General features: G+C 42.0%; 1 protein-coding gene across 7 annotated transcripts in view; it reads right to left on the reverse strand.

Moving 5' to 3' along the window:
* Window positions 1-8,727: 8,727 nt before the first annotated feature.
* Window positions 8,728-14,554, reverse strand: part of LMO3 (LIM domain only 3) — a 71,139-nt gene continuing 65,312 nt past the window's right edge. For all 7 annotated transcript variants that reach the window (XM_073621366.1, XM_073621365.1, XM_073621367.1 and 4 more), the window contains exon 4: window positions 8,728-9,150. In XM_073621366.1, coding sequence (XP_073477467.1) covers window positions 9,045-9,150 — 106 coding nt within the window. In that variant the 3' untranslated portion in view covers window positions 8,728-9,044. The remainder of the gene's footprint in view (window positions 9,151-14,554) is intronic.

Raw genomic sequence — 14,554 nt, forward strand, 5'->3', positions numbered from 1 at the left:
CGCTGCACAAATACCATGCGACATAAAAATTGCAATGACCACTATGGCCTCTTCTAAAAAAAAAAAAAAAAAAAAAAAAAAAAAAAAATATAATATAATAATATAAATATATATATATATCATAATGTTTAGGGGATATAAGTAATTTTCTAGCAAAAAAACACAGATTTTTACATATATAAGAGAAGTGTCAGAATTGGCCCCATAGGCAAGTGGTTAATGCTGGGAGATCACAGTGTACAGGGCTGGGGTTTATTTCCCATCAGAAGCAATGAGGTTCATATCAGGAAGTGAAGGTGCCATGGTGCACAGTGCCCTGCCCCTATTCATGCACCATATCATTCATTTTCATGGTCCAGGAGGGCCAATGAGGCCATCATCTGTTGCTAGGGTTCTGACAATCAGCTGCCTGCACCATGGAAACAGGTTACCTTGATTCAGGGCAGTCTTTCAGAAGAGAACAGAAGTCCTGCTTCAATTTATGTCTGCTCTGCCTCCCGCCCTCTGCCATGATAACTCAAATGTGGTGAAGATTTGAAGGTAGGACTTCATTTGTGATAGAGGGAATGAAGACTGTTTTTTTTTTTTTTTGTGTTGGGCTCTTATTTGATGACTTCTGTACTGTATCAATGTTTTTACTAAACAGAAAAGCTGCACAAACAACTGAACAAAACACAATTAGTTACAAAATATGCCTACAACATGCACAAGCCAATTATCCTTTCTAGGATAAATATGAATTTACAATATGTATTCAATAAGTAAACTAAACAGTTACTCAACTTAGAGATGGAATCAAGATGTAATATTTTGTAACTAATTGTTTTTTTTCAGTTATATGTGCGGCTTTCTGGTTTAGTAAAAGCATTGATACACTACAGAAGTCTAAGCTTCCTTGGCTTTTACCGCAAGAACCTTTAATAGATACAAAGCAAAACATTTCGCGGCTTGTCCGAGATTGCGCTAAAGCTCAACTGAAGCAGACCTGTTTTCTGTGGTGTGTTTGGTTCAGTGGCGGCCCGTCCATAGGGGGCGCCGGGGCGCCTGGGTGCCCCCCCCGCTGTAGTCACAAAAAAAATAAAAAAATAAAAAATTTTAAACTGCCCCTTTAAGAAAATTAAAAATAAAAAATAAATGTCCTTTAACCAAGTGCACTGTGCTCGGCGGGCGCCGGACACACAGTGCACTATGGGAAGCACCACGTCAATGCAATCACGAGATTGCAGACGCGGCGCTTCATTGGCGGGGTCCGCCCAGCCGGGTGCTTTGTTCTCAGTGTGAGAACAAAGTAACTTCCGGCGGGCTACAAAAAGATGGCCACCGTGAGGACTAATCCCGTGTGTTCAGTGGAGAGGGGAGGCCCCTCCCCTCTCCACTGAGCACATGGAGAAAAACAGAAAGAAATGGATGAGCTGTCACACACATCACTGAAGCTGCTAGCAGGTAAGATTAAGCAACTGTTGTGCTCTCAGACCTGCAGCAGCTGCCTGTGTAGTGGATCTGGGGAGAAGGAGGGGGAGTGCAGTGAAGGGTTGAGAGAGAAGCTTTTAGCACATTCCGGAGACAGTAAATCTGGATGGGGCTGCTAGGGTTAAATGTGTGGCAGGTAGGGGGAGGGGCAGCCTGGCACGCAGTGGATAATGGTAGATGTTATGCTAGTTCAGGCTGTCCTCTCCTCTCATCCAGTTGCATTTACACCCAGTCTGAGAGCAGAGACCAGAGCTTCTGCCTGGCAGGGGGGGATCTGATAATACTGGATAGTGACATTGTGCTGGGAGGACAGGAGATGACAGCAGGAGGGGAAGACGAGCTTCCTTCACTGTACACTGATCTGTGATGGATCAGAACACTGACAGGCAGATCTACCATCTCTGATCATTAAATATTTCCTTCCTCGCTGCATCCTTCCACCCATCCCACCCATTCATCCATCCATCCACCCACCCCATCCATCCCACCCCAACCATCCATCCACCCCAACCATCCCACCCATTCATCCACCCCAACCATCCATCCATCCACCCCACCCATTCATCCACCCCAACCATCTATCCATCCACCCCACCCATCCACCTACCTGTCCATCCATCCCTGCACACCCCTTCCTGCTGGATGTGTATATCCTGTCTATCCCTCCTCTTTCCTATATGAAAGCAGTTTATTTCTTGGTATTGTCCTAAAGCTGACCATACTCTGTCAAATCCCCTTTTTCATCAGACCATGCACAATACAGTCTGTGCAATCTCCTATAGATCTGCCATCTACTATGTAGTGCAAGAGCCTGCCTGGGGGGGGGGGGGTGAGTGATGGGGCCAGGTCTGTTTTGCGCCCCCCCTAAAATTTTGACCACCAGCCGCCACTGGTTTGGTTGCTTGTGCTGGGGGAAAATGCTGCTTACACTGTTTAGGAAGAGTAAGGCTGCAGAGGTTTCTGGTGTCCCGGGGGAGGGGCGCACTCTGCCCCCCTGGGCCAGAGATAGTCAGTGGATGTCTGTTGCAAAGGAGCTGGCTGGATCTGCTTCTCCATTGAGCAGAGCTTGGGGGATGGAGTCTCTGATCTTTCCTCAGATTTTAGTCTCAAAAGTTTTGGGTTCAGTAAGGGAGAGATGCGGGCGGTTGTGGTGTTTGGTTTGCACTTCCTGCATGCTCTACTTATTGAATCTGAATAGGGGAAAAAGGCAGCGTTAGAAATAGACTTGCTAAAGGAGCAGCTTGCAGTAGCATCCAAGTGTTTGGAAAACACTGCAAGGAAGGTAAAAGATTTAGAAAGTAGGGTAATCAAAGTTTAAACCTGCAGTGGCTTTGAAGTGTGTTCAAACCCCTGTAGGCAGAGCTGAAGATTTGAATGAGCGGTGTGCAGCCCTCGTGAACAAGTCTAATGATGCCCTAACAAAAGGACAAGGTCCCTAAGCTTGTAAGCAAAAGTAGGACATGTGCCACTGTTACTTCCCAAGAGCAGGAAACTGAGCATCTGATCAACTCGTTTATAGATGGCCGAGTTGAGTCAAGGCCTATGGTCTCCAGGAGACACATGTGGACGGATTTACTTAAAGCGGAGGTCCGCCCAAAAAAAAAAAAAAATTAAAAGCCAGCAGCAACACATACTGCAGCTGCTGGCTTTTAATAATAGGACACTTACCTGTCCTGGAGTCCAGCGATGTCAACACTAGAGTAGCCACTTCATCCCTTTAAACCCGAACACATATGAATTAAACAGGTTCTGAGGCTAATTTAATGCAGATAAGGCACCAAGTGACTTTAATTACCACCTTAATCACCCACAGAACCTGTGTAATTAACATGTGTTCGGTTTTAAAGGGATGAGGTGGCAACCCTAGTCAACACCGCAGCTGATGTTTCCATCGGCTGTCGGGTGCTGCCGCCGCCATTGCGGGTAAGTGAACCTGTCAGTGTAGCCTTATGGCTTCACGCCGGGAACCCGCTCCTCTCCCCTACTGGCCCGGTGACGGGGAGGAGGAGGGAGCCCCGCGGTGATGTCATGGGCTGCGGCGCAGACTCCCGGAAGTGGGAACAGGTATCCTGTCCCCCCTCCCCCGAAAGGTGCCAATTGTGGCACCAGTGGGGGAGAGCCTAAGTTCCACTTTTGGGTGGAAATCCACTTTAAGGCAGGGGTCTCTAGATAGGAAATAGATGGCATTCCTACACCAGCATTGCTTAAGAAGTAGAAGCAAGTGGTTGGGAATGATAGATTCAGTCACATTAAGTGTTTTTGTTGTCATAGAAGGGGGCAGTTTGCTAGAATTAAGGTATGTAAAAATTGGTGCTGCGCTGTTCTAAAAAAAAAAAAAAAAAAAAAAAAAAACAATCCCTATGCTGCTAGAGGTAGTAGTACAAAGATTAATGATATAAACATATAAAAAACCAGAAACAATATAAGAATAAGTACAATCAATATAGAGCACTTCTATACCCAATAGGTGCAGTATTATTCCACAATAATCGGTGGTAATAGCAAAGTGCAAGAAAATCATTCAATAAAGACTTAAGGCCAGATGTGATAAGTATCTTACTGGAAACACTAAAATCAATATACAATCACTAAAATTCTCAATGGATCATGCAAGTAGGCAAAAAACATTGTGCAAAAAACAGCAAACAGCAAATAGTAAATTAAATGTGCAACGTGCAATTAATATGGGAAAAAAAACCGCAAAAATCGCAAATGCTGTGTATAATAAACATATAATCAAAATAAGTCCACTGTAGAACTTGTGTCTTTGTTTGAATTTTCACAAGTTCTACAGTGGACTTATTTTGATTATATGTTTATTATACACGGCATTTGCGATTATTGCCCATATTGATTGTACGTTGCACATTTAATTTACTATTTGCTGTTTTCTGCACAATGTTTTTTGTCTACTTGCACAATCCATTGAGGTTTTTAGTGATTGTATATTGATTTTTTGGTTATATGTTTATTATACACTGCATTTGCGATTTTTGCCCATATTGATTGCACGTTGCACATTTAATTTATTTATTGCTGTTTTTTGCACAATGTTTTTTGCCTACTTGCACGATCCATTGAGGTTTTTAGTGATTGTATATTGATGTTAGTGTTTCCAGTAAGATACTTATCACATCTGGCCTTAAGTCTTCATTGAATGATTTTCTTGCACTTTGCTATTACCACCGATTATTGTGGAATATCACACTGCACCTATTGGGTATAGAAGTGCTCTATATTGATTGTACTTATTCTTATATTGTTTCTGTTTTTTTATATGTTTATATCATTTACCTTTGTACTACTACCTCTATAGCAGCATAGGTTTTTTTTTTTTTTTTTTTTAAAGAACAGCGCAGCACCAATTTTTTACATACCTTATTTCTATTGCTGTATGGGCTGAGTTTGACCTATATTCAGTGCTTGCAGCAGTTCAACGTTCATTGCCCTTCGTATTAGATTGTAAGCTCTTCTGAGCAGGGCCCTCTAAATCCTCTTGTATTTTATTGTATTATAACTGTATTGTCTCCCTTTTATATTGTAAAGCGCTGCGTAAACTGTTGGCGCTATATAAATCCTGTATAATAATAATACATGGTAGCGCAGGAATAACTATACATTTCAGTTTGCTAGAATGTACCATGCTGTGAAGACTGGACAACAGCAGGCCTGTTTTCCCAGGACAGCATGGAGAGCCATGAAAGTTTATTCTTTCCATTGAAAATCAATGCCTTTCCGTGAAAGTGTTACAAGGCAACAGTGGGCACTCTACAATAGTTTTGCAGTTAGAACTGGGGAGATAGAAAAATGTGAGCTATGTTTTTGGCATAGTTGAAAGGAACATATAATCTGCTTTGTTTCTTACTCTTTTCAGGTACTGAGCATCAAGAGGTGGAGCAGGCAGAGCAGATGACCAGGCCAGCTGGGAGGAGGCAGACCAGAATAGAGCCTGAGTAAGATGCGGATGATTTCCTGATGGTGGCTAAACTAGAGTGGTCTTTCATCTAACTATTATGACCAGCAGAACAAGGAAAGGAAGACAAGGGATTTTAACCAAGGAACCATGAAGGACATTTTATCTTGATTCCATCTCTAAGTTGAGGAACTGTGTAGTTTACTTATTGCATACATATTGTATACGCTTATTTTGCTAGAAAGCATTATTGGCTTGTGCATGTTGTAACTAATTGTGTTTTGTTCAGTTGTATGTGCAGCTTTTCGGTTTAGTAAAAGCATTGATACACTACAGAAGTCTAATGCCCCGTACACATGATCGGACATTCCGACAACAAAATCCATGGATTTTTTCCAACGGATGTTAGTTCAAACTTGTCTTGCATACACACGGTCACACAAATCTTGTCGGAAATTCCGAAAGTCAGGAACGCGGTGACGTACAACCCGTATGACGAGCCGAGAAAAATGAAGTTCAATAGCCAGTGTGGCTCTTCTGCTTGATTCCGAGCATGCGTGGAACTTTGTGCGTTGGAATTGTGTACACACGATCGGAATTTACGACAACGGATTTTGTTGTCAGAAAATTTGAGATCCAGATCTCAAATTTTATGTGACGGAAATTCCGATGGAAAATGTCCGATGGAGCCTACACACGGTCGGAATTTCCCACAACAAGCTCCCATCGAACATTTACGGGGCATAAGCTTCCTTGGTTTTACCGCAAGAACCTTTATTAGACACCAAGCAAATCAGGGGGACTGATGTAATCAGGAGGATGTGAAGGGGGGGGGGGGGGGGCGACTTTAAAACAACTTGTAGACCAAGCCTTTTCTTGAACCTTTTATTTATAAGTTTAAATTAGTATTTTTGGCTAGAAAATTACTTAGAACCCCAAAACATGTTATATATATTTTTTTTAGCTACCCCAATTTTTTTGTATAATGTGAAAGATGATGTTACGCCGAGTAAATAGATAACTAACATGTCATGTTTTAAAATTGTGCACGCTCGTGGAATGGTGATAAACTATGGCACTTAAAAATCTCCATAGGCAACACTTTAAAAATGTTTGCAGGTTACCAGTTTAGAGTTACAGAGGAGGTCTTGAACCAGAATTATTGATCTCACTCTATCGATCGTGGTGATTCCTCACATGTGTGGTTTGAACACCGTTCACATATGCTTTCGCAAATTACGTAAGCGTTTGCTTCTGTGCGAGAGGGATGGGGCGCTTTAAAAAAAAGTCTTATTTATTTTACTTTTTTATTTTTACACTGTCCCTTTATTTTTTTTAAATCATTTTTATTCTTGTTATAAGGAATGTAAACATCCCTTATAACAGAAATAAGGATGACAGGTCCTCTTTATTGAGAAAGCGATTTTTTTTTTTTTAAACTTTTAATAAAAAAAAAAAAATATATATTATGGCCAGAAGTGACATCAGACATCGCTCTGGTCCTCCAAAAGCATGGAGACAAGTGGCAGCCATCTTGGCCTCACTTGTCTTCCGCCCCACATCAGATCGTTCTCGGGCTTCACCGATGGGTCAGGTAAGCCCAGGAACGACCAGGAAGTGGTGCAAGGGCACTAAAAGTGATCCCGTGGCAAATCCGCCTGTGAGACCACTTTTATCTTGCAGAGAATCTGCCATAGTAAAAAACGATACAGGGGTTATGGCAGCTAGTTGCTGCCATTACCCCGGTATTTAATGTCAAAGCAGCAAGTGGTTAATGTGAAAGTGTAAAAGGTGGGATGTTGATGTGAAGAGGAGATTTCTGATGTAAAAGGGGGGGGGGTCTCTGATGTGAATGGGGCTACTTTAATGTTATGGGGGGGACTATATTATGAAACTGATGTGTTGGGGGGAATCTGTGATGTGAAAGGGGCTGACTCTGATGTAATTTGTGAACTCTGATTAGAAGGTGGAACTCTGGTATGAACGGAGATCTCCCCCATGTGGCGACAAGGAGAGGGTGACATCATCATCCAGTGCAGATGTTAGATGTCCTTCAGCCCAATAAATACAGTTTGGAGTTTGGGTGCCATGAAATTTTGCATACTTTTGACAAGTGCCATAACTGAAAAAAAAAAGCATAAGAAAACTAATACTCTGTACTCTTTGTCACAGTCACGTAGAAATGCAGGGAACTAGCATTTCCGGTTCTCCCCTGCACCTCCTGTGTAATACCCAGAAGTAAAGGCAGACATTACTTCAGGACCGTGACTTGTGGTACAGAAGCAAGCTGTAAAAAAAAGGGAATATGGGCTCCCTGTATCTTTGTCAAATGGAGTGACAGATTGTCAGTGATTCATACACAGCCAGTACCAGCAGAGAGACCTGGAGAGACAGAAAAACAGGGAGATCTAGCTGTAGAAGATAAAAAAGAACAGAGTGTCGACAAGTGCTCCCTAACTTTTTTCCCTGCACCCCCAGTTCAGACAAGCTAGATATGGCCCTGACACAAAGCCTTCTTGGAGGACCACGTGTGCTGTCCGGTCCGCTTATAATGGCTGGCTAGTCACTGAGTTAGGAGCATGGCCCAGGGCAGTTTGACCAGTGGAGGCGGAAAGAGCCAATCTGACATCCTCACTGTATGTGCCACACACCAAGAGACAATGTAGACCTGTCTATACTCTGCCCAAAGTCTGTGGACTCCCTAACTTGCCTCCTGTGAGTCCCAACTGCCATAAGGTCACACTCTACGCCTATTTAGTTTTTGGTGATTTTCATTGGCAGGAAATGGGAACTTTTTCACTATAAAATATGATGTTATCTGTACTATTGTCCTTCCTCCTAATGATTCATGGAAAGTATGACTTCTAATGACAGGTCCACTTTAAATCAGTGTCTCCCCAGCTATCCTCAGTGCTCAGCACCAGGCCACATTTTCTGGTGTCTGGGGCCACTGATAGGTCCACCCACAAAACCCACAGTAATTCTGGGAGTGGAGAAGAATGGGTCAGGGAAACACACAGGGCTTTGTCAGTGAAAGCAAATATGGGATGGATTACACACTGATAATCCATTTGTTATTCTTATCTGCAGCCTTGAACCAGCCACCTCCAACCCATAGCCTGATCACATGTAAAACTGTAAACCTTACGGAGCATTCAGCAGTGCTGATCTATAACCAGTGTGTGAGAGATAACATTGTGACCGGAGTGCTGGTAAGTAGTCTGAGATGTGGCACTGAGAAGGGGGGCTTAGTGACAGTGAGTGATACCATAAAAACCTGCAGAAATGGACACCCATGTCCTCTGATTGCATACTGGTGACAAACACGGGAGGCAGAGGCCCTCTTATATAACCAACATGTTGTGCTCTTTAATTCTTTGTTCTAGAAAGTTCCAGCTCTGTAAAATTGCTGAAAAATCTGTCAGGCGGAATATACATCATCAACACTGATTGTACCAACAGCAACGATACAAAGAAAGCCACGACGGCACAAACGGTAACACAATAAAACTGTATCCCGTTTGTGTCAGGTTCGCTATGTACACATCGTCTCATGCCGATCACACAACGGGCGGAAGCGAAAGAAAACCGCAAACAAGAAAGTCTGTACAGGATTGTGGGTGTAGTACACCCAGCGTCCAATCAGGGCTCTCGCCATTTCTCAGCGCACCTGCGCCACGTAGCCCTCCTTCAGCAGCCCCTCCTCGTAGTCTGTCTGGCACAGAATCATGTTATTCTTTAGAAAAAATTTGTCCCCAACGCAAAACCTGAAAGAGAAGAAAAGATGATGAGTGATAATAAAGAGAGAAGAAATGAATTGACAGAAAATACAGAAAAACGTGATACTCTGAATATTCCTACAATAAGGAGAACTGCCACATCTTACGCAGAGAAGGGAATGCTGGGACAGAAGCGGGAGCAGTGCAGATGGGTGAGGACATAACTTCCTCAGAGCTGCACGGTACTCCAGTCACATCGCTGGCATGACAGACACATTGCCAGCATGCAAGGTGCACCTCTGACTTGTATCTCTCTGTACCATAAATACACACACACACACAATCTAAAGCACACATCAATTTCCTAGACCATATAAAGTGCCTGATCCCCTGCGCTACTATGTGCAAAAAAAATATACTTCTAGTGCTGATGAAATAATCATGGGGTCTGCTGCTATGCACCTATAGGTGTTCCCACATAAACTCAAACTGTAAATGGTAAAGCGCTACCCCTATATTAAATTTTAGACACAACAAATAACCCTATATTATATTTTATACAAATAGGAAAATAACTGCAGTTTGGTAACCAAATGATAATGCAGTGTGATATAAATCCAAATATTAATAGATAATGTGAACCATAAAAAATGCCAAGTGAGAAAGTGTCAAAATAAGTGAATACAAACACATCAAAATAATATCACACCACTTAGTGGTAACACGCCATGTGATAAAGTCTACAGGTCACTGTAAGCCTTCCTCTTTAAGGGGTGTAAAGTCAAGCAGCTAGTTGCTAGGGTATTAGTCCAGGTACACTCGTTCCAATATATGGTAATCCATATATAAGTTGCTCATAAGAAAATCAGAAAACTGACATAGTGCTGAATCGCTATAAACAGTCTTCTGATAAAAACTTAAAAGTGTAAACTCACATTTTTAGGTGCACTTCCTCTAGTGCACCTAGGCAATACACTTGATACATTTGTGGTGTGCAGCTCCTTTAAATGTCTCTTGGATGTTGCTGTAACTTGGCTCTGGAGAGATAGGGGAAAGCTTCCTGCTCATGCACAATGACATCACTAAGCCCCGCCTGACATGTGTCGACACTCGACACGTGACTTCCTCAAGGAGGTACTCCTTTTAAAGGCTCTCATTTGGCTGTACTTTTCCTGTGGAGCACAGGCGTGCAGTTTCTTCTGCACTCCTGTGACCTGTTTTCAGCAGACAGCGGGCTGCGACAAAGATCGCGACAATGAATTTGAGATCCGCTCACGTGCCTGGATGAGCCACAGAGAGCCTGAGCCGGTCACTCCCACCCCCTCCACAGCCCAGTGCTCCATTGAGCGTGGGGGAGGGGGGGCAGAGTAGAGAGCCAGTGACTGACAGTAACTGGCTCTCTGCTTGGTGGTTTTCGATCGCTTATTTCTCAGTGTTAGAGCTGCCGGGAGACAGATTATTATTATTATTAAACAGGATTTATATAGCGCCAACAGTTTATGCAGCACTTTACAACATGAGGGCAGACAGTACACTTACAATACAAATCAATACAGGAAGAATCAGAGGGCCCTGCTCGTTAGAGCTTACAATCTAGAAACAGATGCAATATTGGACCGATGCTGCATCCACCTAGGCAAGTGTGATTCTTAAAAAAAACAAAAATCCATACAACTCTTTTAATATAGGGGTAGCGCTTTACCATTTTATAATCTCCTACACCATATTGCTGGTCGGTCCTTGTATCACTTACCCTGTTCTTCCCCCGTCTCCCTCATGTTTACAATGCAATAATGCTGCTTTAGTGGGTGGATTGAGATTCCCATTTTCTTCAGCTGAATTATTTATCTCCTGCCTTTCCACTTGTCCCACTAATAGAAAAAATAAATTTGGGACTTTAAATGAGGCAAAAGGCAGATACCAATTAAAAAATAGCTTGACACTTTTATTAAACATAGACATGTATCATGTCACAATGCTATAACTATGCATATGTGAAAATAATTTCATATATATATATATACAGGTCATCATATGTTAAAGTTGATATATATACATAGATAGATGAACAACACGTTGCAATATTCATATATATATATATATATATATATATATATATACGTAGATGGACAGACAATGTGTTACGGTAACCAGTATTTATATATATATATATATACATATATATATATACACACATACACACACATAGATGGACTGACAATGCGTTACAGTAACCAGTATTCATATATATACATAGATGTATCAACAGCACGTTGCAGTAACCAATGGGCAAGGTGGTAGTGCTTCATATAATGTGATTAGTAAAAATGATTAAAAAAATAAACAATTGATGATTTAGTCTAGATGAAAATACAACTTTATATATTAAAAGATGGCAGCATCCTAATGCTCTATGTGTTTCATGGACAAAACCACTTCATCAGGAGCAGATGCATCCAAATGTCTGCAAAAAATATAAAGATAATCTAGTAATTGACTAAAACATCAAAAAATATATAGGTAGGGGAAGAGAAAAATTCCCAGTCCTAAATACTCACATAGGGCTAGGGTAAAGGAGCATGTGGTACTGCAGTATAGAGGCCGCTGGAAATGTCTGTACCGGGAGCTGAGGTAATAGAGACCTAGGTATGGATCAAATGTATGTGCAGTGTCCCCAAGGGATCGGGTACAGATATTTCTAGCGGCCTCTATACTGCAGTACCACATGCTCCTTTACCCTAGTCCTATGTGAGTATTTAGGACTGGGAATTTTTCTCTTCCCCTACCTATATATTATTTCACGTTTAGTCAAATACTAGATTATATTGATATTTATATTTTTTGCAGACATTTGGACGCATCTGCTTCTGTCCTGATTAGGTGGTTTTGTCCAAGAAATGCATTGAGAATTAGGATGCTGCCAACTTTTAATATATAAAGTTGTATTTTCATCTAGACTACATCATCAATTTTTTATTTATTATTACCAATCACATTATATGGAGTTCTACCGCTTTGCCCATTGGTTACTGAAATGTACTGTTGATCCATCTATGTATATATATATATATATATATATATATATATATATATATATATATAAATACTGGTTACTGTAACACATTGTCTGTCCATCTACGTATATATATGAACTTTAACATTTGATGACCTGTATAAATATGAATTTATTTCCACATATGTATAGTTATTGCAATGTGGCATGATACATGTCTATGTTTAATAAAAGTGTCAAGCTATTTTTTAATTGGTATCTGCCTTTTGCCTCATATAAAGTCCCAAATCTCTTTTTTTCTTTTATCTCAGAAATAGGGATGGATATACATGAGTGCATGTGTCTCATATAAAGTCCAGTTTTTCCCTTTTTTTTCCCCCTTCCCCCCTTTTTTTTACTATTGCCCCACTAAAGTTTGATCTGTGGAATATAATGGTATCAGATAGACACTTGATTTTTTTTGACTCACTTGTCCTCCACATCTGCTTTTATATCAGTAGCTAGGGCAGGTGCTCCCCAGAATGTCAGAAAAAAAGCAGTTTTTCTTACTGGCAGATTAGGTTGTGATGTGCCATTGGATGTCGGGAGGCTTCTACCAAAGAATTTGAGTATAAGGTGTAATAGAAAGCTGAGGGGATCATCTGTGTGGATCGGACTGCCTGTGTGGTTCAGATAGTCTGGGCACATCTGGGGGGGGTTGTGGCAATAAACGGTGATGTAGCGAAGCAATCTGCACCATGTTAAGGGGCTCTCTGGATCAGGGACCTAATTAGGGGTTTATGCTCGCTGTGCAAAGCCCTCATAATAGCCAGTGGCGTTGCTAGGAGGGTGCGCTACCTGAATGGTGCTGGGCAGCCTAGACAGGGGGGGTGACACCATGTTTTACCGTACCAGGTGACACCAACCCTAGTGACGCCACTGATAATAGCAGACCCCACAGCAAGCCATTTTAGCTGCCATTGGATGGAAAAATATTTTCTGAAAGTAAACCCCAAAGTGAGAGGTGACAAAACTCAGCACAAAGGTGCTCACAATGCGTGCTGGTCAGATAATTAAGTGCAACCACACAAACAAACATTTCACAGCGATTTGGCAGCTTCAAACTTGCAGCATTTACAGTGATTGCTGACACAGACAGAGCTGCATCTGTCTTAATTATAACAGATTAACCTTAGAGTGGCCGCAGCTGACCCGCAGGGAACACACGTAATTGCACTATGTGGACTTTCATGGTGGTGGCTCACTAACGCACAATGGATTGGCGGTGCTGAGGACACAATCAGGGAATTGTCACGCAGATTACAGAAAGTTTGGAAATGGGCTTTTATGGAGCCTTCAGAGTAAGATTTACATTTCTAAAGGGGTGAACAATGGCGCTATTTACTTTCCAATGGAGCTTCGATGAAGACAGCAGAGAATGGCATGCCGGAAAAGAACTGAAAAGGATTTAAATTGTTCATCTTTATTGTGTGATATGCAGCTCAGAAACTCGTCCTGATTACCTTCAATTGGGCTGCAGCAAATCCCAAATATCGCTACACAAACTGCCAGATGTAACGATGAAACGAGAAGTAAAATCTGCCAACAAATAAAAAAGCCAAATGCCAGAATTCTGTGTGCAGAACAGAGGCATTTCCTGATTTTTCCTGATTCATGAGCCGCCAAATGGTCTACATAAGCTGCCATTTTAAGCTAATAGCTGTTCTGCAGTGACAATTGTTAGTGCTCTTCAATGGGTTTATGAGACAGGAAGACATCCGTGTTTGTGAAATATCTTCCCCCACTATACCACTTTCACTACAGATCTATACAGAAGAGCCCCACAAACACTTCAGTACTTATCGTATACATAAGGAGTGTTCAAGTAGCTTATGAACAATCTATGTCTATGGGTGAAGACACACACCATGCACCCACTTCATCTACAGAATGGCTTGGGTAGGGTGGTAGTAGATAGGGGTGACTTTGGGTAAGGCTGGCCTTTGATAGAGATGACAGTTGTTAGGGGTGACACTGAGTAAGGTTTGTCATGGGTAGGGATGATTTTGGTTAGGGATTATACTGGGTACATTTGCCTCTGGGTAGGGATAACATTGGTTACAGCACAGGTGGCACTGGGTAAGGTTGGTGCTGAGTAGAGATGACAGTGTTTAGGGGTGATACTGGGTAGGGATGGCACTAGGTAAGGGTGACATTGGGTAAGGTTGGCAGTGGGTAGAGGTGAGATTACTGCTTCTAAGCTACATGGCCCTTCGAAGGTCATAGTGGAGAAGTGTTCTTAGGCCACTGGCAGACCAATATACAATACAACCCCCCCCCCCCATGTCATTGTGGGGAGCCTGCTAATGCCAGAAGATATGCTTCTCTGGGGTGCAAAGAATACAACTACCCATACCTGACCATACAGTTCACGGGGGCCTCAGGCACACAGCAAACCAT

This window comes from Aquarana catesbeiana, linkage group LG03, assembly GCF_042186555.1.
Source record: "Aquarana catesbeiana isolate 2022-GZ linkage group LG03, ASM4218655v1, whole genome shotgun sequence".
In the NCBI taxonomy this organism is placed as follows: domain Eukaryota; kingdom Metazoa; phylum Chordata; class Amphibia; order Anura; family Ranidae; genus Aquarana; species Aquarana catesbeiana.